The following is a 25655-nucleotide window of genomic DNA, read 5'->3' on the forward strand; positions in this document are numbered from 1 at the left end:
ACCCATTTCAGAAGCACAAAGAGATTTCACTTTGGGAGGGTACACCACGCCCCCTCCCCCCCCAGTCCACACCCCCCCCCCCCCCCAGTTCCAGGGAGTTATGCACAGTGTGTCAATGAGTCAGTCAAGCATTTCTGCACTGTCCAGCTGATGTCCCTTCCAGACTCTCTGCTCAGTCCTGGGCCAACAGAGAGGAAACTGGACTTGTCCCTGCCCTTGGGCCGTCAGCCGAGAAAGTCACCAAGCACACACATTTCCTTCTGGACACCATGAAGGCCCACCGAATGTGGTTATGCCAATGCTGCCCTGTAAGCTGTTACCAGGGCAATCAGGGCAGGCCTCTTGGAGGAGGTGCCAGGGGAGGCCAAGCAGAGGCGGGGGTGGGGGGAGGGGGGGAGCGGCAATAAGCCTAGAAAGAAGTCACCTCCTGCTTGATCCTGGGGACCTTGGCAGGCTCAGACCTGTGCTTTTGTGGGGAGGGCAGGGTTAAGGGAGGGGAGTGGGGACTGTGCCAGGGAAGGCTTCCCTTTTCCAGCCAGGGCAGCCTCGCCCTCCTTCCCTCTGCATGTATCCCCGAGTCCTCAGCCTGCTCCCTCCCTTCTGGTAGCCACTGCACTGTCAGCTCTCCTCATTTCTGCCTCCCAGTTGCCTTCTGACCTCCTCTGGCCACTAGGCCAAGCACCCTTCTCCAAATGGGGAGTCCCTTTGGGGGCCTGCACTGAGGATGAGCCTGGAGTGGCCATGCCCCCGTGTCCCCACGCCCCCTGTGTCACCACACCCCCTCTCCTAGCTCCCGTTTTTTGTGATCTCCCCTCATTAGAACATGAACTCCCCAGCACTTAGCACAGTACCTGGCACACAGTAGGCGCTTCATCAGTCTTGCTGCCTAGAGCACCTTTCCCTCCATCCTCTGTGGCCTCTGACCTCTCCTTGATCTCCCTGCCTCCCTCCCTCCTCATTTCCCTCCATCCTTCACACAGATGCCAGAGGGATTTCCCTAATGCTCAACAGTCCTGACAGGGTCATTCTGGACTGGACAAGCTTCAGTCACTCTACTCTCTCTAGGATCCGACTAGCCTCTGTCTGGTCTCAGCTTTTTGGAACCTTATGTTCTTTCAAAGCTCAGCTCAAATGCTGTTCCAGACCCCCCTATGCCCCAGAACTAGTTTGCATTTCCTTTCTAGAGATCCAGGGCCTCCCTCAGGGGCACATTAGCTTCTGAGGGCATCCTCCACAGCAAAAGCCTTTACAGCACCAGCAGGAGGTCCAGCTACCAATGTGGCCAATTTTGTGGCTGGCCCCCCACTGGAAACCGGCTGTGGCTCCTCATCCAGGGGAACACCTGAAACTTAGGGAGTATTTCAGTGACTTTCAGATGTCTAGGAGGTCCCAGAGGGGCAATGATCAGAATTGGCCTCCCTCCACCCCCCCATATACAGACCATCAGCTGATGGAACAATGAGAAGTGAGTCTCTGCCAGTAGCACATCAGCTCCAGCTTTGGCAGGGACCAACTGGCTTTGTCCTGCCAGGGCTAGCCAGACACACATTTGCAGTGTGCCCCTTGGCCCCAAGGGCTGGTGCTTTGCAGCTGCCTTATCCAGTTTCCCCTGGTCTAGGTCGGGGTATTGGTGGGTGGGTGTCTCTGAAAGTCTCCAGCTTTTAAGGTGGGGCCAAGTAGTCCAGGCCAGGCCTGCAGGGAAGGGGACTCAGCACTTGGCCAGCCTTCTCCCTTCTTTGACTGGTCAGTCCCTTCCATGGCCCAGCACGTGTACTAATACTGCCCTCTAGTGGATTAAGTGACAGACACTTTGGAAAGAATGGTCGCCCAAACTGGTCACTAGGGGCTCCAGCTGGGAGGAACTCCAGCCCAAGCTCCTCAGTTGATGGGTGAAAACCTGGGGCCACAGTAAATGGAAGGGTCTAGATTTGAAACTTTGCAACGAGCCTGCTATTCCAGGTCAGGCAGGACCAGGCGTTTGTGTGAGCATCACACATCATCCATCCATTGATTGGATTTGGTTTGGAGAAAAAAGTCCAGGGGATCAGTGGAACCAAGGTGCTGCTGCTTGGTTACTCCCACAGCAGGGCAGGGGTCGATAGTCTGGATTCCTGGGTTAGTGGGTGGCTATTGGACCCAGCTCTCATCACGAAAGTGTTTTTGCTGGCTCCATGACCCATCCTGCACAGGTCATTCCTGCTGAACGGATCGGAACAAGCATTATTCAGTTTTGGGGTCCCCCAGGACTGGTAGTCAGAATGACAGAAGTCAGCAAGGCCCGCCACCCAGGGTCTTCCTGGAGATCATAGTGAAATGACCTAAAAGGAGCCTAAAATAGGCTCCTCCTAAATGGAGGAGGATGGAGGAGCCTGGGTAGACTCCCTGAAATGTCGGCAGAAGAAGGAAAGCGGAAGTATGATGCAGGACCACAGCTGGGAAGGAAGGTCCACCTTCCCACAGTCTGAAATGAGCACGGTAAAGTGCAGAGAGCCCTCCTGGTCCCCAGAAGAGAAGGGAGTGCGAGCACGGGGTGGGGCTTAACGGAGGCTGAGGGCTGTACAATGAAGATCTTTTTGGAGGGCAAGCTCTCTCTGCTCTTTGGAGATCTGGGGTCAGAGCATGCAACGAGCGTCAGGTGCATTGGTGATGCGCTCATCAGCTTTGCCAGTTTTTTTCTCTTCCTCTCCTTCCAAAAACATTCTTCCTTGTAAAGGGAGCTTCTCTGGGAGCTGGAAGCAGGGGGTGATGCCCAGGGGAAAAGAGGCTGAGCCAGGGTTGTCTGTACATTTCTCTTCTACTATGGCAAAGAGATGCCTATCGATGGGAGAACAGTGAAGAGTGACTCTAGGTCTGTAGGAAGGTCTTGTGGAGTAAGAAATGGCAAAAGTGGGAAATTCAGAGAAAAACCAGAAGATCTGCATGAACGGATACCGAGTGAAATGAGAACCGAGAGCAGAAAGTGTTCAGTGGTTACAAGGAAGTCAATGAAAAGGTCACTGAAAAGAAGCTAAACTCTGAGTAGTGAAACCCACGACCACCACCAGTGAAGGTCCTGTCTAGGGAAGAGAGCTCCCTCCCAGCAAGAAGGGGAGTGCGGGGGGTGAGCTGCCAGGACAGGAGACAACCTACATTCAGACATAGTGTCTACAACGGATGTTTCTGCTTGTTTGGTTTTTTTGGGCACAAAGGAGGGATCGAGTGGGAAAGGATTAGGAAGGAAATATGAAAGGCATCAATAACATATATCGTTTTCAAAGTGAAGAAATAAATAGTGCTGCTCTGAATATTTTATAAAGGTTGTTTCATGACAATCTTTCCCTTGGAGTCAGGAAGACCTGAGTTCAAATCCAGCCCAGCTGGGTGACACTGGGCAAGTTTCTTTACCTCTGTCTGCTTCCATAAAAGGAGGATGGTAACAGCACCTACCTCCCAGGGTTGTTGTGAGGACAAATGAAATCTCGTTTTTCAGCCCCTCGCCCAGTACAGGGGTAACAGTACTAAATGTTAGTTATCATGATTATTTTCCTCTTTTAGCTGTGTGGATTTTATTTGGGCAAATGCTTGTGGGTTTTCTTTAATCAGAACACTATATTGTGTCTTTTAAAACATGTTTTCTGTCTTGGATCTAGTTAAGAATTTCCCCTCAAGCCATGATTGTGAAAGAGATAGTCTTCCATTCATCTTTTTCCATTTTTTTTTTCTGGGATGACTTTTTCTGTTTCGATTCTGCCCTTTCCCCATTAGCAGTTAGCAATGGATTCTGGTGCTGGGCCAAACCTGTTTTCTCCCAAATTACTTTCCCATTCCCCCAGCAGTTCTTGTGGAAGGGGTGAGGGCTTCTGGGGTTTCTTCTTGCCAGGAGGTCTGGAGGAGGCTGAGAATGGCTGGGGGAGGGGGTATGTGTGAGGGGGGGTTCCCTTGAGCTTGGGAGTTCTGAGATGCAGGAGGGAGGGCCCAGTATGGTGAGCCTCAGCAGTGAAAGCTTTAGGGAGCCTCCACTTACCTTCCAAGCTAAATGAGAAAATATAAGCAGCTCTGGTCTATTTCATCTAGTCCACAGATCTATTTCTCATCATGGAGCTTTAGTAATTAACTAGTAATGAGTGATTTCTGCTTTGTGGTCATTTGAGCTGTTGTCCTTTCTTCCTCCTTGGACTCCCCTCCCCAAGAGACAATTCTGAGACACAACTGGTTGTCTGTCCTCCTTGTAGGACAAGATGAATTGCTAACTCCTCAGTCTAGTGCCTGCCTGCCTCTCCCACTGAATTTCCCTTTACTCCCACCCTGCCCTCTCCATACCAATTGGCCTGACCAATCAGCTCTTCCCCAACTGAGTCATGACTCACTCACCCCTGTGCTTTGGCATACTGGGCACTTTCTAGGTGTCAAGCACCGTGCTGAGCCCTGGAGATTTAAGGAAAGACAAGGGACAATCCTTGCTCCCAAGCAGCCCACAGCCTAATGGGGGAAGCGAAGTGTACCAGCTCTAACTCCAGAGGGAAGGCACTATGGCAAAGTTGGACGTCCTGAGTCAGTAGCATCAAAAACTGAACCAAAGCGGGAGTGGGGAGGCATGGCCGGTGGTTCGGGAGTGAAGGTGCCCTGCCTGAGGGCCCCACAGTGGGCTCTGCCCTGCTCCCCAAGAATCACTGAGGTCAAGCAGGAGCCTAGGCGGCAGGGCAGGGCCTTTGGGGGATTCAGCAGCCCCGCTGATTCCTGCACTCTCCTCTCCTCTCCCTGCACTGTCTGAGGAGGATCCTTCCCGGGATGTGGACACAGCCTCTGATGGAGGGAGGGATATTCTTCTGGAGCCACCTGGCTTTCCTGTCAAGGCCTCCTTCTTCTCCCCACCTTGGACTCTCGAGCCTTTGTCTACACCAGCGCTGCCCCAGACTCCTCCTTGGCACCAGAGAACTTTTTCCACGGAGAATGCCCACTGGCACCTCCCACAAAAGAGGCTTGCCCCCCCTTCTTTTGCATGCAAAGGGGGGAACAGAGATCATACTGCCGAGGCAAATACAGCCAAACTCTATTTCCCCCACTTAAGGGATTTTATTTTTTCCAATTACATGTAAAGGTGGTAACCACGCCATTCACTTTTTAAACGCTTGAGTTCCAAACTTTTTTCTCCCTCCCCTGTCCCCCCGAGAGTGCGAAGTCTGATGCTGGAAAGGGCACCGGGCGAAGGTCCGGAAAGGTGGGGAAGGACGCTTCTTTCTGGTCGGCTCAGGGGCTTGGTGCAGGATGCCCATCAAAGGAGGCCCTAGTGGAGAAGGAGGGGGCCGTCCACCACAGCAGCCAGCCAGCCACAGGGCTCTAGGAGGGAAGGAGATACAGAAGAGAAGGGTGATCCCATGTTTATAAGCCTGGCTGAAGTCAACAGCCCCGGACTCACGAGTCTCCAGAAACAGTGGGCTCAGTCTTTAACACAAGTCCCGCCCACAGACCCGGCTCCTTCTCGGCCTTTGAAGTGAGGGCGGGGGGAGGGGCACAGCCCCCTGCCATCTCCTCCCACACCCCGGATCTAAAAGCCGCGAGTCAGAGACAGAATCTCGGGGTCCACGGGGCAGCCCCAGCCCAGCCGCCAGCTTCCAGGGCCCCGCCCTCCACATGCCTACGTCCCGCTCACCATTCGGCCTTCCAGATGAAGTTGAGGAATCTGACGATTTGTTCGTACAGGACAAAGACAACGGCTACGTCCAGGCAAACTCTGCTAAGACGGGGAATGGTTCCCTTGTAAAACCTTGAAAATGAGTGAAAAAGAAATGTTCTCCAGAGAGCAAAGAGCCCCTCTCCTTCCCTTGAGCCAAGGCTCACCATGAGACTGGACGCCAGGAAACCCGAGTTCAAATCCAGCCTCAAGAACTTCCTGGCTGTGGGACCCTAGGTCAGTCACCTGCCTCAGTTCCCTTCTCTGTAAAATGGGGAGAATAACAGCACCTCCCTCCCACGGTGACTGCCAAGATTGCATGAGATAAAAAATGGGAATGTGTTCAGCCCAGTGCCTGGCACATAGTAGGGGCTTAATAAAGCCTTCTTTCCGCTCTCTCTTCCTTCTTCTCTTCCTCCCTCTCTCCTGTCACTTCCTCCCTCCCTTCTTCCTCCCTCTTTCTTGCTTCCCCCCTCTCCTTCCTCCCTCTCTTTCTCCTCCTTCCCTTCTCCTCCCTTCCTCTCTCCCTCTCTCCCTCCCTCTTTCTCCTCTCTCCCTTCTCCCTCCCTCTCTCCTCCCTCCCTCCCTTCCTTCCTCCTTCCCTCTTTCTCCTCCCTTCTCCTCTTCTTCCTCCCTCCCCCATCCTTGGGTAGGTGAAGCCCCCTTCTCACACAGGGCAGCTTCCTCCATCTCTAAGAAACACCCATGGCTCAGGTCAGGCCTTTTGGGCTAATTCTCATAGATGCAAGATCCGACCAGATGCATTTAAAGTCCTGCCCTGGGCCATTCTAATGTCAGTAGGAAAAGCAGCACTTTCCAGGTACAATGTGTGCCAGGCACCTTACAAGGATTATCTCACTGAATGACCAAAACAATTCTGGGAGGGGGGTGAGGAAAGTGAGGCTCGGTGACTGGCCCAGGGTCATTCTAGCCCCAGGGAAGGCTAAATGCTTCCTTCCACATACAGAGACCAGAGATGGGGAGGGACTCCCTCCTATTCCTTGGGTAACAGCCTACAGCTCTCAAACTCTCCAAAGACCAGTGAGAAGCTCAGAGCCAATGTCTTCTTACTCTAGACCCTGGAGAGGACCCTCAAGGTCTTTGGCTGGGTGACTCAGAGGACAGTCAGGAAGACTTGGCTGTGAGACCCTAGGTAAGTCTCTTCCTCCATCTGGCCTGCTTCCTTCTGGCTAAGAGGTTTTCACCTTCTCATCTCCACTCCTAGAATTTAAATGTGCTAAAGACCCTGACCATGACCACTGACCTTTTGGATGCTCGCCTCACATGGGTACTCTTGGGGTGGTCATTTTATGGAGAGGCAGGAGAGGGTCTGAGGGGAGTTCAGACCTGGAAGACCAAGCTCTATGTAACACCCAGCATAGCTCTGTTAGGTGACAGGGAACCTTGAGAAGTTCCTGAGGTGAGACATTCCTCCCGGGCAGCAAGCAGTCTGAGTCTTTGCTTTCCCTGCTTTGAGATCTGCCCATTGGGGTCAGTCAGCCCATAGGAGATCCCTCCCTCCCCCAGGCTCATCAGTGCTTGAACACAGCTTCTACAACCGCCACCCAGAAGACCAAATCTCAGGGCTGAATCATTAAAGGAATGGGTATAGATGAGCCCAGACAAGGATACTATTCTGGGTCTAGAAGAGCCTTCCTCACTTACCCTGAGAGACCCTCATTCTTGTAGATCTGGTGGGCACAGTCAAATGTGTTTTTATACATGTGAGCTTCCAGGCTCTGAAACAAAAGGGAACAGCGAAGCAACAGGCTTTCAGTCCTCTAGCTAGCTCAGTTAGTCAGTCAAGAAATCTTGATTAAGCACCTACTATGTGCCAGGCAGTGTGCTGAGTGCTGGGGATACAAATATGAAAAAATCCTGCCCTCAAGATGCTTATAATCTAATGGGGAAGACAACACATAGAAGCATGCTGAACACAGGGGATGGAGGAGAGAAAATACCCAGCAAAGAGAATTCATCTGTTTATCCATCCATCTGTGTCTATTTATCTGTCCCTCCATCCATCCCTCCATCTGTCTGTCTCTTCATCTATCTCTCCATTCTTCCATTTATCTCTCTCTGTCCACTGGTCCATCCATCCATCCATCTTTCTATCCAGCTATCACTAAGCAGGTCTCCCTAACTCGCCCCCCTACCAGCCCAATTCTCAAGAAGCTTTCTCTGAGTCGACCAATTTACTCCTCCTTTGACAGCCTGGTTCTCCTGCCTGGGGAGCCCACTCTCTTGAGGCCAGCCTGCATGCAGAGGCTACTGTAGCTCTGAAGCCCTGATCACAGCCTGGCCCCTTCCCCCAGCAAGGTAGACTTCCCAAGTGTTTGGAGGTGACTTTTCCCCTCATTGCCTTCGGCAAACCTCATCCCTTTCAGGGGCACAGAATAAGTGTTTTGAGGAATGAAGGGGAAGAAACCCCACCAAAGAACGGGGGGACCCTTTCATCTTTGCAGATGGGACAAGTCTGAGTTTTGCATTACCTGCATCCTCGTTTTTACCACGTCGATCGGGTTGTTGCCAAAGACACTAGCAGCTCCTGCAGCTATCCCAAAGATGGCAGTGATGAAAGGGTTTATCTCTTTCTTTGGATTGTCACCTGATGGAGAAACTCAGGCTCAGTGTTAGCCTGCTAGAGACACTGGTGGCCAAGCCACTAACCTCACCACTTGGCCTAGGACTAGAGACACCTCTCCCCCAGCAGAAGGCCAGCTCCTTGGAGGAGGCAGAGTATGTCTTTGATTTCACTGCTTTTCTTCTGCCCTGCATGGAGGCCCCGGGCTCTCTGCCACTGTGGGGGGAGAACCTGGTGGGCTTTGTCACCTCTGTTAAGGTTGAGATTGGTGGCTCAACCCTTATGAGTCATCTCAGTTTGATTTCAGAGGCTAGGACTCCTGGACTGCTCCCAACAGAGAGAATAGCCTGACCACTGGAGGGCCCAGGCCAGGAGCTGTGGACTGGAGGGCCTCCTTTGAACCTGCCCCTCCCTCACTTGGCAGTCTGGGAAGACCTTCAGATGACCCTTCTCAGAATCAGGTTAGAGGGAGGAAGTTAAACATAGAGGGTTACAAAGGAAACCAGTTACTTGAAAATACTGTTATCCAAATGTTTTTCCCATTCAAGTTCTCGGACCCTCTGAAATCCATCCCTAACCCCTTTTGGGGTGGGGTGGGGGGGTGCCTGGAAACCTCAGACTGGGAACCTACAGAGCTTGGCATCCAGCCCAGAGTGGACGTGACAAGGCCTGGACAGTGGGGGTAGGCTTGGTCACAGAGGAGCCAGAAGGAGGTGGAGCCTAAAGTGGGTACAGGGAGAGAAGGGGAGCTAGCCAGAAAACTGGTCTTGACCTTCTGCCCTGAGGGGCATAACTGAAGCAGAGGGAGGGGGAGATGTGGGGAGAGCCACAGAGGATCCAGGAACCAGGACAGCGGTGTCAGGTGGCACCAGGTGACAATAAGAGGTCTGGAGGACCTGGGGCCATTTATTTAATCTGCCTTGGCATTTCCTGCTGGAAGAATGGTGAGGGTCCAGGCCCCATGACAGGCTGGGAACCCTAGGGTCTTTCCCCTTCCCTGGGCTATTTTCCAAGGTTGACTCTGGCCGTGCCCAAAGGGTTGCAGGAGTTACCTTGGTACCAGTTGCGGAGGGAGGTCATCGTGGAGAAGCGGATGGCCTGATTGGATGCCTGCTTGATGATGGTGGCTGTGAGGCCCTGATAGATTCCATGTAAACCTGCGAGGAGCCCTCCGAGGCTCATCACTGGTCCTCCTCCCCTTCTTTCCCTCCTTTACCCGAACTCTCCCCGAGACCTGTGGGCTCTGCCCTAGGCAGGGAAGGGCTGCTGGCAACCTTTGCAGCCCTCAGGGTCGGAGTCCCTGTAGCCAAGACCAGGGAGAGTGATCAGGATCGTGCCCCCTGCCTTTAGCCAAGTACCTTCTTGCTGTACAATCGCACGAATTCCATGTATGAACCCTTGGTATCTGATGTTTCCAGATGTCTGATCATGAATAAATTTCACCTGTAAAGCACACAAGGGAAGCTGGTCTCCCCATGTCTAGCCTGGAGTGTCTGCAGCCCAGAGTTGGCCAGTGGCCCTGGACCTCCTCCCTCCAGCACCAGGGTCCAGGAGGGGGCACCCTCTCCCCTGGGATGTTTAGTCTGTCAATGATAAAATCTTCCTGAAATGTTTTTGTCTGAGGGGTCAGGCTGAGTCTGACATTCCCTGCTGAGCTGGAGAATGCCATGCTGGGGCTGGACAGGGGCAGCTGTACTATCTCTGGCCTGACATGGGCCCTGGGGCAGAAATTTTCTTTCAAATAGGAGAGATGTGTGCTGCCACCTCTACCAAATGACCAAAGTCCTCTCTCCATAGGCTGCTAGCAAGCTGGGTTCAAATTCATGGGGCCCAGGAAGGGGAGAGGGGGAGAATGAGCAGACTGAGGCATGCTGGAGAGAAAAAGAGGGATGAGGGAAGAAGGGGAGAGGGAGGGAGCCAAAGCACACACTCTGGGATGGCACTGACAAGGGCAACAGCCCCCAAAAAAAGGCATTGATCCCTTTTATTGTGGGGCAGATAGCAAGTGGGCTACCTCAGGATTAGGATTGGTCCTTGTCCAGGCTAGGTGGCCAGCCCACCTCCCCATGGCATTTTGGGGGCCCTGTAATTTCTAAAAGTTGTATTGTTTTTAACTTTTGTTTTAGAAACAGTTTTGAGTTCCCAATTCTCTCCCTCCCTCCTGTTCTTCTCCTAGCCACTAAGGAGACACCCCAAGTCAGGCAGGGAACATTTCTGTCTTCGCCATGACTGTACCATTTGTAATCATGAGGGCTCTAAAGAAAGCTGGGGCCTGGGTCCCATTCCACTCCCCACCCTCCTCCTCCTCCTCACTCCAGGGATCCCAGGCTGTCCAGTTGCAATGCCTGCCCCACATAAGTGTCCCTGCCAGCCAACTCTTGACGTCAGCAACCAGGGCCTCAGCAGGAGCGTGTCCCCTCTGGGGCACACTTGGCTCCCACTTGTGCATATTTCCTGCCCATGCTCGCACCCATTTCAAGGACATATTTATCGAGACCTTCCCACCCACCTTTATGGTTTCCAGAGGACAGACAATGACAACAGCCTCCGTGGCACCAGCTCCGAGGCCACAGAGAAAGCTCTTACTGTTACTCAGCCTGCCATCAGCATCTCGGACATGATTGCTCAGGAATTCAAACATGCCAAACCTGCAGAGAGTGTGTCAAGTGTCAGTGGGCTTCTAGTGACAGTCTCCTGTGCTCGAATGAATGAAGAAGGGCTCGCTCAGCCCTCGGCAGAAATCCATCTCTCAGGCCTCTGAGCCCCCCAGGCTGCAGCGCTAAATCAACAATCTGGGAGGTGGGCACTCTGTTATCTCCATTTACTGCTGAACACACTGAAGCTGAGTGAGGGTAGATGACCACTGGCTAATAAGTGACTGAGGCAGGATTTGAACTCAGTTCTTTTGACTCCAAATTCAGCACCTCTGGCTGCCTGTCCCACTCCACAAGGGAATGTCTAGACAGAAGAAAGGACCAGCTTCTCAGTATGAGGAGGAAATCTGATCTCCCATCACCTCTACTGAAGGTCCCAGAACTTACCTCACTGCTGACTTGGGGATGGAGCCATAGAACAGAGAGCTGAGGCCCCGGTACAGCCCTAGGAAGCCATGCTCCTGAATGGTCAGCCTCACACAGTGAGCTAGGAGACAGTGGGGGGGGGGGGGGGAGCAGGCTATGTGTGTGGGGTCATCAAGAGGGAGGGGAGGCTGTGGGTAGGGGAGGAGGGCCAGGCTGGGAGGGGTAGGGGTGGGGGTGGTCACAAGTTAGGGAGTGAGGGGGAGAGCCAGGGGAGCACCAGGCTGTGGAGGTGGAGGTGGAGTGGGGGGTAGGGGAGGGCCAGGCCAGGGGGGTCACAAAGGGGGAGGGAAGGCTGCAGGGCAGGGCATAGAGGTTCTCTCACTGATGCTGCTGTATCGGGCCTGCTTGGCCCTCTTATCCAGCTGCAGTTGTGTTTTGATGTACTCTGTGGGGAAGCTGATGCAGATTTCGATGCCTCCAGCAATGCCGCCTGCAGGAGAGAGGGATGGATGGACGGGTATGGAGAAATGGGAGGGGGAGGAGATAAGAGAAAAAAGGAGAGGAGAGGAGAGGAGAGGAGAGGGGAGGGAGGGATGGGGGAAGAGAGAGAGACAGAGAAAGGTGGAGAGACAGAGAGAGACAGAGACAGAAAGACAGAGAGAGGAGAGCAGAGAGGAGAGGAGAGGAGGGAGGAAGAGAGAAAAAATGCTATGGGTTTTTGGAAAGCAATTTGGAATTATGCAAATAAAGTGACTAAAATACACACACACACACACAGAACAGTCATAGACACAATCACAATCACAGACACACACTCACAGGAAAACACGCTCACTCACAAACACACAGAGACATAATCACACAGTCACAGCCACTCAGAGAGATACACACAGACACAGACGTACAGACGCACTCACACAGGTAGTGGTGGTGGTGATGGTCACCAAGATGACGTCATTATGCTGGAGTGAAGTCACAGCGTGTGCAACTGTGGCCGATCAGAACAACACGAGTTCACAGCCTCTTCTCTGAGGTGGGTTCATCATCCACAGTGGGTCTCCCATGTCTCACAGTCAATTTCAAAGTTTTAAAGAGAGACCTTGAGAGTATCCCTGTACCATGGCTTCTGACCACCAAACGATCGCCTGCGCCATGCAAGTTCTCCACAAAATAGTCTTTTTGGCAAACGTACATTTTGCATTCAAACAATGTGGCCAGCCCATCAGAACTGTGCTCTCTGAAGCATAGTTTGAATGCTTGGCAGTTCAGCTCGAACAAGGACTTCAGTGTCTGGTACCTTATTCTGCCAGGTGATCCTCAGAATCTTCCTAAGATAGTTCAAATGGAAATGATTCAGTTTCCTGGCATGGTGCTGGTAGACTGTCCATGTTTCACAAGCATACAACAATGAGGTCAGCACCATGGCTTGGTAGACCTCCATTTTGGTAGTCAGTCTAATACGTCTTCTCTCCCAAACTTTTCTTCAGAGCCTCCCAAACACTGAGCTAACTTTGGCAATGTGTGTGTCAACCTCATTGTCAATGTGTACATCCCTGAAAAGGACACTAGCAAGGTAAGTGAACTTATCCACAGCATTCAAAACTCCCCCATTTGTTGTAACTGATAGTTCCACGGTATGGACGGTGTGGTGGTGGCTGATGGAGCACTTGTATCTTCTTGGTGTTGTGAGGCCAAAATAAGCACAAGCCACAGAGAATGAATCCATACTCTGTTGCATCTCAGTTTCACTGGCTCGGTGGAGTGCACAATCATCTGCAAACAGAAAACCTTGCACCAACTTTTCCTCCACTTTGGTCTTGGCTTGAACACACTCAGACATAGACGTACAGTCACATGGTCACAGTCACACAGGTACACAGACATACATACACACACTCACAAGTGGGGGGTTCCACGCCCCACCGGTTTTCAGACTTCCCAACACATTGACCAGTCACCCTGATCCCCCCCTCCATTTTTAGCCCTTTGGTATGGAAGGGGAAGGGGAGGGTGCTCGCTAGTGCCGTGTGTGTGTTCGTGTGTGTGTGAGATGACAGCACTTATTAGGCGCCTGCTGAGTGCACTGCTGGGCTGCCCTGGCCAACCCTCACCCTCGCAGAGGAAACCAGCCCCGAACAAAGGCACAGGGTGACCGGCCGGAGACAGACCAAATGCAGGAGCAGGCGCCACTGAGCAGGGGGTGAGGGACACGTGGGGGACCCCCATCTGCGTGAATGACCGTGACTGTCACATGCCCCCCCCACGGGTGACCATGACCCGTCGGAATCTGTCCTCCTGCACGGGGGAGGAAGCCCACCGTGACACCCACGTGACTTGACGCCCAAGTAACTTGGCCATCCAAGGGATGCCCTCCCCTCCCCCCACTGTGACCCCTCCACGTGACTGGGAAGCTTGTGGCGACCCCCACCCCACCCCTACCCCCTCGTGACCACGTCCCCACTACCAGCCAGGATCGCCTTCACGGTGTGAGTGATCTTGCCTCCCCCAGACACTGGGACTGAGGCCAGGCCCAAACGGAGTCTGTTGGGACCGCGGCCGCTCAGAACCTCTGGCCACATAGTGGACTAGCCGTTTAGTCGACTAGCCGTTTGGCTGCGTGCGCCCCGCCCCCGCCCCTCAACCACTCCATGGCCCCGCCCCACCCCTGAGCTATGGCCCCGCCCTCAGCCTCAACCCCGCCCCCCAGGCTTTGGTCGCACCGCCCTTGGACACCCCGCACCTCCACCATCTCACTCCCTGGCTCGAGCCTTCTCCCGGCTGAGGGTGATTAATTTTAATGAGCAGAGGGCGGGGCGGGCTCTTGGCTCATTACCTGCTTCTGATTGGCTGTCGCAGAAGAGCCGGTGGTCTGGATTGGATGGGTTAGGGCTCGGGTCTGAGCCGGCTATCCCGGCAGGCGACAGATGGGGAGACTGAGGCAAACGCCTGCGGACCCTTCCCCTCTGCCCCTTCTACCACCCTAACCCTAACCCTAAGTACTGGACCAGAAGCCTTCTAGCCTCTGTTGGGAGCCCTCCGGGGACGGGGAGCTCACCTCCGTCCTCTTGGCTTGATCAGTGTCCCCGGGCTCCAGCCCAATGGGGCGTGCTGCGAGAGCCCCGCCGCCTCCTCCTTTACGGACCGGTAAACTGAGGCTCCGAGAGGCTGGGGACAGGCCTGAGATGGGGCTTGCCTTCCCTTCCCTATGCCCTGACACAATTTCCCCCTCTGCCCCACGGCGGCTCGTGAGGCTGGCACTGCGGCTTGGTCCGCGCGCTCGAACCCGAGCCCGGGCGGGGCAGTGAGGCCTGGCGGGGTCTCCCTGCCGTAACCCAGTCTGGTCGCCCGGGAGACGCATTCCTGGCTGCCATGGGAACTGGAGTGTTTGCAGGGCGCAGTCCCGGTGTGGCCGAGGCCGGAGCAGCTCCTGACAGTCCGTTCTCTAGCGCGCCGGGGTAAGGCTGGGGCAACGGGGTAATGCTGCTGGGGTGGGAGCAACCCGGTAAGGCTTCAGGAGGAGATCCACCGGGCCCCAGGGGCAAGGCTGTGGGGCAATTCACTGGGGCCTCTTGCTCCCCGCCTCCTGGGCTCCTGAAAACAGTGATCCTGGGGCCCAGAGGTTTTGAATCAAACCCTGTCTTGAGCTGAGCCATGAGTCTGAGGTCTCCCTCCCTCCTCTTCCCCCTTCCCTTTTCCCTTCTCTCCTCTTTTCACTTTCCCTCCTTCTCCTTCCCTTCCCCCTTACCTCCTTCTACTTCCCCTTCCCTCCTCCTTCCCTTTTCCCTCCTTCTCCTTCCTCTTTCCCTCCTTCCCCCCTTCCCTTTTTCATGTGGGTTAGGAAGGTACCTGCCAAAGTCTTCAGGGTTCAGTCTGGGTGCCATCTCAGGAAAGGCACCAAGTGGCATGGCGGGGGTGGGGGTGGGGTGGGGGGGGGGCTAGGGAGATTGCCAGATGAGGTGGACCCAGAGAGAGAGCCACAGGAGGAGTCCTTCCTGGCTAAGCAGCCCATTCCTCTGCAGGATTCTGGGCAGCCTCCTTATCATTGTCAGCATTCTTAATAAAAAGTGGCTCCCCCAGAACTGAACACGGCAGCTTAGTGCTCTAAGATACCCTCCCTTGGGCATGTCTTCTGTGTCTGCTGCATCAGTCCATCAGCCAATCAACAGACATTATGAAGCTTCACGGAGCTTGCAGCCCACTCAGACCCCCAGCTCCAGTAGGCATGAACAGCGGTGTCCCTAGCCCTCGTTTCCCTCACTGGGGATTGGCACTGTAAACACTGGTCTCTGATTTTGTCTGTTGTACTTGGTCTCCTGGGCTCTTCTCCAGCCTCCTCCAACTACCTCTTCATTCCATACTTACAATGACTTCATGCCAGTGCAGGGAGGGCTTCTTGGAGGAGGTAACATTTGGGCTAGGTCTTGAAGAATGGCTAGGATTTCAGCGTCCGAGATGGGCAAAGGCAGAAGAGTTCAGACATTCCTGTATGGTAGCAGTGAGTAGTCAAATGTATCTAGAAGCTAGAGGATGAGGAAGGTTGTGGTTGGAAGTATGAGGGAGGGAAGGGGGCAGGGACAGGCTTTTGGAGCGGCCTCTGGGGCCCTGGCAGGGGTCTGACAGACAGATCAGGCCAACTGGCCATTTTTCGGAGGCTGCTGAGAGCCTGTCTGCTTTTCCCCAGGTCCCAGGAAACCTACCATGGCCAAACTGCTACAAGCCCCTCCCAAATTCCTGCTGCGGGAGTGGCACATTGCTAACAAGACTCAGTGCAGTAGTGCTGAAGCTCAGCGATCACGGTCTGAGCGAATCATTGCCGAGAGCCAGAGACTGATGAAAGAGATCGAGAACACCACCCAGGGTTCCCAGAGTGATGTCAAAGTTAAGATCGGTGAGGGACACACTTCGAGATGGGCAGGGTCCTTCCCCGGCTGAGTGCCCCCCGTGACCTTGGACCAGGCCTTTCCACTGCTCTGAATCTTAGACTCTTCCTTTGAAAAATGAGCGAGTTGGGCTAGATAAAGTTTAGTGTCCCATCCAACTCAAATCACTGAAAGTGATCCATGAATTGAGCTGGAGGGCGGGGGGGTAGAGAGGCAGAGGGGTTGGGGAGCCAAAGGGATGGAGTGCTAAGGAGGGCTGGGAGTATTGGAGGTCCAGGAACCATTAGAGGGCTGGGGGAGGGAGTTATGTGGAGAACCAGAGGTCTAGGAAGTCATGGGGATCTGGGAAAAGTGGGGAGTGGGAGGCCTGAGGAAGGTCGAGGGTGTGAGCTGGCTCACATAGCAATGGGCCTGCTCCAGGATGACAAGGAGGCTTGTCAGGATGCTGAGGCTAATTCTGCAAACATGGAGGGGCTGCTTATATAATATCCTAGGGGGTGTGGGGATCCAAGGCTGGTTCAGATGATCCCTTAGTATCTTCTGCTGTGTGTGTACACAACTCTGACTTTGCTAGGAGAAGCTATGTGACCTTCAGCCAGGTGCACAGCCATGGGGGTGGGGTGGTCGTGGTGGTGGTCAGTTTCTGCATCTGTAAAATGAGATGATTTTAGAGTCAGAAGGGACATTAGAGTCTTTATCATCCCCCCTCCCCATTTTATTTTTTACCATTAATTTGTTGATTTTTTCATCCTCAAGAATTTTATTCAAACTCTGAGGATTTACTGGGTGTGTTGGGCTGGAGAGGGCACCAGGAGTACTGTGATCTCTTTGGTTTATCTGTCAGTCAATCACAAAATGGGTTCCATTGTTTGCTTGCTCCCAGGCTGCACCACACTCAGATCTGGGGACCCAAACCTTTAAGAGAAGCAAGGCCTGTCCTCAGTGAGATGACCTTCTGTCAGGATAAAGGCCAAATCCCACAGGGGAGGGAGGCCCTGGCAGGGGTTGGCGCTGAGCTTGGAAGGGTGTAGAGCATCTCTTCAAGGAGGACATGAGGCACCCACAAAAGCTTGAAGAAGGGAGGGAGGTTCAGGGAAGGAAGGCAGCCTGAAGGAGGAGATGACCTGTGGTTAGTGTTTGAAAGGTCTATGGGATTTCAGCTGGGTAAATTTAGGGGGAGGGATGCCATGCCAAGCATGGGAATCGCAAGGCCAAAGCCTGGAGGTAGAGAGGTATGGCGAACATTGGCTTAGTGGGAGCACGGGCAGGGGAAGGAGTCTGAGAAAGGTCTGAGCAAGAGTTGGCGTGGGAGGGGTTTGAAGGCCAGATTTGGATCTACCTGGCTGGTGGTGAGGATTCTCTGCTCCAAATCTTCTGTGGAGAGATAGATGGGCACTGGTGGGCAGGGTGAATTGAGGAGTGAGGCACTGGACCTGACTGGAGGCAGGTTAGGCTTCGAGGTTAGTAAGACCTTGGAATCTGGGAAGATGGCACAGGCCAGAACATGAGAGTGAACCTCATCAAGACACAAGTCCAGACGTCAGCAGCACAAGCTCAGAGAGTTTCCCCTGAAAAAGCCCTGTCAAGTATCAGCAGAGGCTCAGAAAGCGCAGGCATGAGGGGGCAATAAAGCTGCCCCCTTGGTCAAGTCAGCTGGGGCCAGAGCACCATGGGAGCACTGTGCTCTGGTGGGAACCCCGTGGGATTGCTGCGCCCCAGACAGTGTGGGCCACAGTGGTGGAGGACCGAGTATCAGGCCCAGAGAAGGGCACCCAGAAGGGGGATGGGGTCCACACAGGTTGGTCTGGAGGAGAGAAGGACTAAATCGGGGATAGTGAGTTTGGGAGGCTCCCCTACGAGGAGGGCAGAACCAGCAGGTTTGGAGGGAGGGGCAGCCAGGGCAGCTGGATAGACTCTTGATGGCCTTCTTGTTCAGGGGAGCCAGGTGAGCCCCAATGTGCCCTTCTGCTTGGGGTGCTGACATCCCAATTCTACCCCTGTCATGGAGTAATCCTCTGGAGGTCTGACTCTAACCCTCAAGTAAATCTCTGTGGGATGGCCCATCCAGATGTCCGGCAGGCCAGTGTCTATGTGGGCCCAAAGCTCAGATAAGAGGACCCACAATTATGGAAGCCTAGGATGGGTAGGAAGTAGGATTGGTCCTAGGCATCTGACATACCAGAGACAGAGAAGCAGGTGGCAGCCCAAGGAACCATCTCACTTTAGTCTTTGTGTCGCCAGTGCCTGGCACATTCAAGGCTTGTTGATTGACTGATGTAGGGAGAGGGGAGCTGGCTTTGCTAGGATGGCCAAGTGAGGCTGGAATGTTGGATGCTGATTGCCCAACCCTCTGTATGTGCCCTGCAGACCAGAGACTTGATGAAATAAGGTTCTGGGAGAAGGAATTGAGTGACAAACTTGATCAGCTTGTGAAGGAAATTGAAGTGCTGTTCACATTTAAGACGAGATTGGAGAAGGCCCTGGAGGGCTGCCAAGAGCCCTTGTACATTGCCCAGAAATGTCTGGCATATAGGTGGGTGAAAGAAAGGGAGAAAGATGGAAGGAGGAAAAGAGGGAGAGAAGAGGGAGAGAGGGAGAGAAAAGGGAGAGAGGGAGAGAAGAGGGAAAGAGAGAGAAGAGGGAGGGAGACAGAGAGGAAGCAGAGTGAGATGCCCTTCCAGGGTTGGGAGGCCTTCATGGTCAGGGATCATGGCTTAGCTTGACTGAACCCAGGGCCTCATTCAGATGCCTGGCTCCCATCTATCTTCCCTTATCAGCCAGCCTTGACTGAGTGCCTCCGGGGTGCCAGGCATCATGCTGGGTGCCCCTCCCCCTCAGCTTCCATGCTTACAAAGGAGACATCATATCTTCATGAAACTAGAGAAAACACCCAGAATGAACATAGACCATAGGCATCATGGGAAAGTTTAGCTTCCTCTCGGCCTTCCCCTCTCCCCTACTCTAGATCTGTTCCATCTCACCTGCCTATGGGCTCACACGAGAGAGGGGGCTCCTGAAGATGGAGCAGGTAAAGACTGGGGGCAGAGGTGGAGGAGGGAGAGTGGAGGTCACCGAGACCCCAAAGTCAAGTGGCTTGGGGAGCAGAAGTCAGCCAAAAGACCAGGGAAAGGGGAGAAAGCCAGGATATCCTCAGAGACTCTGAAAATAAAAGGCTTAAGCAGAGTGGAAGAGAGGCCAGTGGGGTGAGAGCACCTTGGTCAGGGGTCTTCCTCCCTCAGGGGTGCCCTGCCCTGGGCCACCTGCCTCGATTCTTTCCCAGTGGGACTTCCACCCTTCTCTTGACCAGGGAGCAGCGTGTTGGGATTGACCTCGTACGTGATGAGGTAGATCGTGAGCTGGTCAAGGAGGCAGAAGTCTTACAGGGAGTCATATCCCTGCTCCAGCGCACCCTGGAACAAACCTTAGAGCAGCTCAGGTATGGACAGGATCAGGGAGGGCACCCTGTCCCCACCTTCCCCTCATAGCCTGTTTGGCAAGGACTCAAGTGCTAATTCAGGCCACCTGGGGCAAGTCCCTTCCTCCACCATAAATGGGAGGATTGACCCCAGTGATCTGCATATCAGCTCTGATGTTCTGGGGTCCCATACCAGGAGGGAAGTGGGGTCCTGGATCCTATCCAGATCCAAGTGTCTCAGGCATTAGAAAGTCCAAATGTGACAGCAAAAGCTGAATTTGGAGGTGCCTTTTTGTAGGGAGGGGCATACTGACTCAGGAAGCCTGTGTGAGGGGGAAGGGGAGAAGAGCCCAGACCCACCGAGGAGGGAGAGACTTTGAATGAGGGTGAGCAACTTGAGGGGGAAAGGGAGCCTGGGACTGGCTAACTGGAGGACTCTGGTGTGTGTGCACATGTGTGCGCATGTGTGCGCATATGCATTGTGTGTGCACACATGCATGTGCATGTGTGCATATGTGTGCATATTGTGTGTGTGCATATGCATGTGTGCATGTGTGAGTGCATGTGTGCATGTGCATTGTGTGTGCACATGCGTGCATGTGCTTTGTTCTGGGCTTTTCCAGGTTGAACCGAGCTGCTAAGTACAACCTTGAGAAGGATCTGAAGGACAAATGTGTTGCTCTGACCATTGAAGACTTCTGTTCCTCGCTCACCAACAACAACCCTGAGATCTGCTATGCCAATAATGTTGTCAAAATTGAGTCTAAGTATGTATTTGGGGGGGTGCTCCACATATGAGGCATGGTGCTGGAGTGAGTGTGGGAGCTTGGGTTTCCTCTTGGATTCATTTCTGGTGCCCCTGGGGGCCCCTTTGGAGGGGGTGATGGTTAGAGAGAAGTTTCTGGAATGACCCCCCCCCCCAGCAGGGAGCAGGCAGTCACCCCCAGCACTGCCTCCTCACCTACCTGGGCTCTTCTCATGCCCCTGGGGGGTGTAGACCCAGCTGCTTCCTGGTACCCTCCCAGCTACACCCCAGCCTGAGCCCAGAGCTTCTCCTACCTTGGTCACTGTTGTCAGGACTGCACCAGGGGAGACCATGGCCTCCACTGACAGCTGACCTCTCTGCTTCCCTAGGCCTCCTGTGGCCTCCAGCTATTTACATTCTTCTCAGCCCTTTGTGGACATCAAGGTCAAAGGCCTACCTTGACCCTCCCTCTTCTCTTCCCCTTTCCTCCACCATGGAGTCTAAATGAAAGAAAAGTAGTTTATCAAACCATCACCAGTCTTAGGCCCTGAGCATCTGAGCCACCCTCCTTTGGGGAAGGGCAGGTGGGCTAGGAAGGGAGAAGGAACAGAAAAATCCTGATCCACTAGCAAGGAAAAGGGGAAGAGTGCTGGGAGTAGAGTGGGATTGAAGGGGCCCTGAGTGGCTGCAGAAAGACTGAGGCCGGGGAGCTGACCCTGCTTGGTCTCCAGGTCCAAGCTGGCAGCTTGGTTGGAGACATTCTGGGATGGCAGCAGAAGCTGTGCAGGCCAGAGCTCTGAATCCAGAGGAGTAGAGGGGGTGGGGGGGGCGAAGGAGGGAAGGGCTGTTGAAGATGGGCACAGGCAGAGTGAGAAGGCTGTTGTGCCAGAATATGAGACAAGTTCAGGTCAATACAGCATATGCATTGTGGCTGAATGCACTCGTGGACCTGGCTGTGGGACCCAGCTCTGCTCCTGGGTCAATGATGCCTGTTGGCTTCTCTGCCAGGCTGCCAAAGGCAATGGAGAATGCCCAGTCACTATTGCTTGGCTGCTCAGGCTACTATCAGAACACTGGGAATGAAAAAAATCTCAATGACATTCAAGAAAGCAGCTGTGGAAGTGGGCCAGGGCTCTGTCCCACTGATCCCACACTGACTCAGCTCACTTCCGGGTCTGGGGCATCAGGGGAACTCTGGGATGTTGTTTTAGTTTTTTCATTCATTTAACAAACATTTGAAAGACCTTATGGTAAAGTACCTGCTTCTGAAACACCATGGGGAGTAAGCAAGGTCGAGGTCCTCCCTCAGGTGATGAGGAGAGGGCCAGCTTGGGTCTGTCTGTCCCCATGGGATGCTGGGTCGTTTACCCTCAGCACAGGGAATTTGTCCATGGCTGCTCCCAGGCCATGGTCTTCAGGACCAAAGATCCTCTGTGTTTAGGCAGCAGCCTTTGTGCCACAGTCATTGGCCTCCCCAGGAATGTCCCTGTTGTGCCTTCTCTTTCAGCTCTGTGAGTATCGATGACTGGGCAGATTTCTCCAACCTTAATGTGGAGAAGGCAGATAAACAGAGGAACAACACAATGGCCCTGGAGGCCTTGATCGACAGAATTCTGTCCCAGACAGCCAATGACCTGCGCAAACAGTTTGAGGCTGTGAACCTTGCCTTCCAAGGCCGGATCAAAGAAACAAGAGATGCCAAGGACAAATTGGCCATATACCTGGCCAAGGTGATGTTGGGTGGCAATGCCAGAGAAGGTGGGGGGACGGAGGTAGGGATGAGCTCTTGGCATCCAGGCAGCAGAATGGGGAAGGGGGCCAACCATCTACTTCCTCCATGTCATTTGTGGCTTTTGTTGCAAGTTGGGGTGGGATCCCATCTAAGTCTGGCCAAGGCTTGCTATCCTGGGCCTGAGACAGCCAACCTACAAGACGTTCTTTGAAGCTGTTCAGTAACACCAGATCTTTCAGGTTTAAGCTGGAAGGGCCCTTGGACATCCTTTCATCTGGCCCCGTGTGCTATTTGTGGAGGAGCAGGCCCAGAAAAGCTTGGGGACTTGTCCAAAACCAAGTCTGCCCCTGTCCCCACAAACCTCATGGCCCTAAACCCCTAGGCCATCTTAGTTCAGAATCCCTTTAAAGAATGCCTCCCGTGCCAGAATCACTGGCCTCTCCCATGGGCTTTCTGGCTCCAGCTAGAAGCATCTGCCCCTCCAGGTCTGAATTCAGCACCCTGGCCAGTGGTCAGCAGCCTTCTTAGGCTCTGGCCTCAGAGGCACCCTTGGCCAGTGGTCAGCTTTCTCCCCTCCTCCACTAGCCCCCATTTCAGGACTCAGCTAAAGACCCCTCTGAGCTCTCCAGTTCATGGGAGCCCCAGGTCCCTGAGGCTGATGTTCCAAAGTCACACATAGAGCAAATAATCAGAGCCAGATACATACCTATTTCCTCTCTGTTTCATTTTATTGACCCAAAACATAGTGACCATCCCAGAGGGTTGGGTGAAGGATTCTGGCTTCATCCCTGGACACAGTGTAATGTGGTCATAGTGGTTCTGCCAGGCCTCAAGGGCAGGGACTCTGCTCAGAGGGGAGGCAGGATACTGGCTATGACATGAGCAGTGTAGACAGAGGCCTGAAGCAGCAGGAGACTTTGGAGAGGGAGCAGGTGGGCCTAGAGGTAAGACTTAGGTGAGGGAGGAAGATTGAGGAGAGCTCTGCTTGCCCAAAGCATGGAGATAGGACTCCAGGTGGGGCATGGGAAGTGCAGCCTGGTTAGAACCTAGGTTCTGTGTGGTGGGCGGAAGTAGCAGAAGACAAGGCTGGAGACAACTGGGTCAGGGAATAGACTTTACAGACCTTCCGATCAAGCCCATCTGCAGACAAGTCTGCATGAGAGAGCATTCCAGACAGGAGGAAGGGGTGTGAGTGTGGGGAGAAAGGATGGGTGTCTGCTTGGCCCTTGGGCTAGGGAGCAGACCCCTCACCCATCAAGAAGATGAGGGTGGAGGGGAAGGGAGAAGGGGTCAGAAGCATGCTTGGGCTTTGGACCATGGGGAAGGCTTTTACTGCAACTTCAGCCTTAGTGGGTCATAAGGGGAGGAGGCAGACCCTGACCCTCATGATGCTGGCTGCAGACCGTGGACAGGGACTTATGCGCCCTCTTGCCTTGGCTCAGGTGATGGATGAGATTACCTCCCAGGAAAACAACATTGCAACTTTAAATAAAGCCATCCTTGACAAAGAGGCCCCTGCCAAAGTGGCCCACACCCGCCTGGAGTCTCGGTGCCATCGGCCCAATGTGGAGCTGTGCCGGGATGTGGTACAGTACCGCCTGATAAAGGAGGCTGGTGAGATCTCCAGCAACATTGGAAAGTAAGTGGCGGCTCAGAGAAAGGCCATCTCTCTGCCCCTCTAGGTAAAGGCACCAGGGTGGGCTAGAGATCCCATCCTGGCCATGACCTAGGACCTTAGTTCCAGGGAGCTTGTTCTGGTTTACTTAGTTGGTGAGAACCGGAGTTGGGACTCTTGAAACAGTAGCCCACGCAAGGCGGGCGTCCTCTGTGGTTCGGCTGTGTTCTTACCTGCCCCACGGCAGCAGGTTCTGAAGGAGCGTTGGCTAGGTTCTTTTCTGGCATGGATCTGAGATTTTGGGTCTTCAGGAGCCCCGGCGCTGGGGGGTGGGAGGAAGGGGGAGGAAGGGTTGGGATTCTGGGTCAGCCTTCGCGAGGGGGTCTGGTCTGGCAGGTCCCCCCCTCCATCCACCCCACACCCAGCGCCATTCTCCTGCTCTCTGTGTGGCAGGCTAAAGGACGTGTTGGCCCAAGCCGAAATCGAGCTGAAAGGATTGAGCCGCCGGCAGTTGTCATTGCAGGAGGAGATCCAGGTGAAGGAGAACACGCTGTACATCGACGAGGTCCTCTGCCTGCAGATGAGGAAGAGCATCCTTCACCACGACTACTGAGCGGACCCACGGATGGCCAAGAGGCTCCTGCCCCAATTCACTTGATTAGCGATAGAAGATTTCAGATTTTCATTAAACCAACTCCATTGAAACAAACAGCCACAGGCACAGATGTTTTGTTGCCACTGGTCGGTGCCTTGCGTGATTAGGGCAAGTCCCCCGGGGTCCATCACGGAGACTGCGGGCGAGCCCGGAAACTGGGCAAGCTCGGGGGCTCCTCAGTCACTGAAGAACGCTGGGAGATCTAGGAGAGTTAGTCCTGGCCCCGTAAAGGCCTTGGCTCTGGGCCAAGGGGAGCGCTGGGGCCCTTCTGGTATAGGCTTCAGTTGCGAGTCAGCGTAAGACAACTCCCGGTGCCCCGTTCTCTTTTCAGGGCAGTTTGATTTAATTGGGCAGCAGAGAGTGGCTTTCTGTACCAAGAATGGCCAAGTCCAGATAGACCCTCATAAGCACAAAGGTGTGTGTAAGTCAGTGAGCGCGGGGAAGAGGGAGTGACTGCCTGACTTGGGCACCTGACCACAAAAGATGACCGCCTGTCCTGGCCAGAGCCTCGAGACTAACGAGGCGTCCTGGGCAGGACCTGCTCTGGGGAGGGCTCTCTGGGCTTCTTCCTGGGACAGTGAGGAGGGGAGTAGCCTTTCCCGGAGTTCGCAACAGGAGCAGCGCGCCCAGCATCGTCTCGGGTCCTGGTGCCCAGATAATGTCTACCAGGTGCGCAAGTTCACAAAACAAAGCTCTGTCTTTACAGAGACAGAGTTCAATCTTAAAGGCTTCTCATCAGTCACCTGCAGTTCCCGCTTTACCTGAGATTTTCCCTGGAACCTCAGGATTTGAGAGAAAGGACCGTCAGCTCCAACAAGCAGTCTGGAGACCTCTAATCGATTACTGATTTTATTTAAACCAATAAAAACCGCACAGGAGACTCCCAGGCGAGCCTGCCAAAACGTCTAAGTATTAGACAATGCTCCGTCACCCCTCCAGCGAGCAGAACGGTAACTAGGAACGCCATTGTCTTGTGTAAATTCACAGAAGAGGTGCCACACCAGTCCCCTGCAGGGGGTTTATAGGAGGTGCCTGGTATAATCTGTCCCAGTCAGGTGCAGTCGCACTGTGGGGAGAGGGTGACTTGGCTCTCACTGTGGAGAGGTTGATGACCAGCTTTAATTCCCAGGAAGAGGCTGTGGGCAGGAGGCATTAAGCCAGAGGCATGGTGGAGAACAAGGGAAACCTTAGCCCAGGAGAGAGGACCCTGCATAGAGATGGCAGCTCAGGGCTGTGGTGGTTTAGAAGAGGAACTTGCCTGCCAGATGTCGGCACCCAGCCAGGCAAAGCCTTGTGGAATCCACCCTCATTACAGTTCTGCCAGCTCACGTGCTCGGGACTTAGTCCAAAAAGGACAGA

At 53.9% G+C, this 25655-nt stretch overlaps 2 protein-coding genes across 5 annotated transcripts; one reads left to right on the forward strand and one right to left on the reverse strand.

The window, feature by feature from the left end:
• Positions 1-5028: 5028 nt before the first annotated feature.
• Positions 5029-14596, reverse strand: LOC140510405 (tricarboxylate transport protein, mitochondrial-like). Of its 4 annotated transcripts, XR_011969221.1 has the most exons (11): positions 13719-13872; positions 11637-11744; positions 11276-11375; positions 10744-10882; positions 9593-9677; positions 9287-9391; positions 8143-8258; positions 7316-7389; positions 6915-7034; positions 5630-5743; positions 5029-5316 (listed from the first exon to the last, which is right to left on the reverse strand). XR_011969221.1 is itself a non-coding variant. In XM_072619032.1 (10 exons), coding segments are annotated over exons 4-10 (627 nt in total). In that variant the 5' UTR covers positions 10876-10882; positions 11276-11375; positions 11637-11744; positions 14310-14596; the 3' UTR covers positions 5029-5315. The 4 variants fall into 4 exon arrangements, 3 of the variants coding, with proteins under 3 accessions (XP_072475133.1, XP_072475134.1, XP_072475132.1); XM_072619032.1 differs by lacking the exons at positions 6915-7034; positions 13719-13872 and adding an exon at positions 14310-14596; XM_072619033.1 differs by lacking the exons at positions 6915-7034; positions 13719-13872 and adding an exon at positions 13995-14042.
• A 26-nt stretch (positions 14597-14622) lies between these two features.
• On the forward strand, positions 14623-24350 carry TEKT1 (tektin 1). The gene is made up of 8 exons (XM_072619030.1): positions 14623-14709; positions 15936-16142; positions 18502-18667; positions 19442-19570; positions 20173-20316; positions 21802-22024; positions 23469-23665; positions 24095-24350. The coding sequence occupies exons 2-8, from the start codon at positions 15953-15955 to the stop codon at positions 24252-24254; spliced, it is 1209 nt and encodes a 402-aa protein (XP_072475131.1). The 5' UTR covers positions 14623-14709; positions 15936-15952; the 3' UTR covers positions 24255-24350.
• The last annotated feature ends 1305 nt before the right edge of the window (positions 24351-25655 follow it).

The sequence above is a fragment of the Notamacropus eugenii genome, chromosome 6 (assembly GCF_028372415.1).
Source record: "Notamacropus eugenii isolate mMacEug1 chromosome 6, mMacEug1.pri_v2, whole genome shotgun sequence".
Lineage (NCBI taxonomy): Eukaryota > Metazoa > Chordata > Mammalia > Diprotodontia > Macropodidae > Notamacropus > Notamacropus eugenii.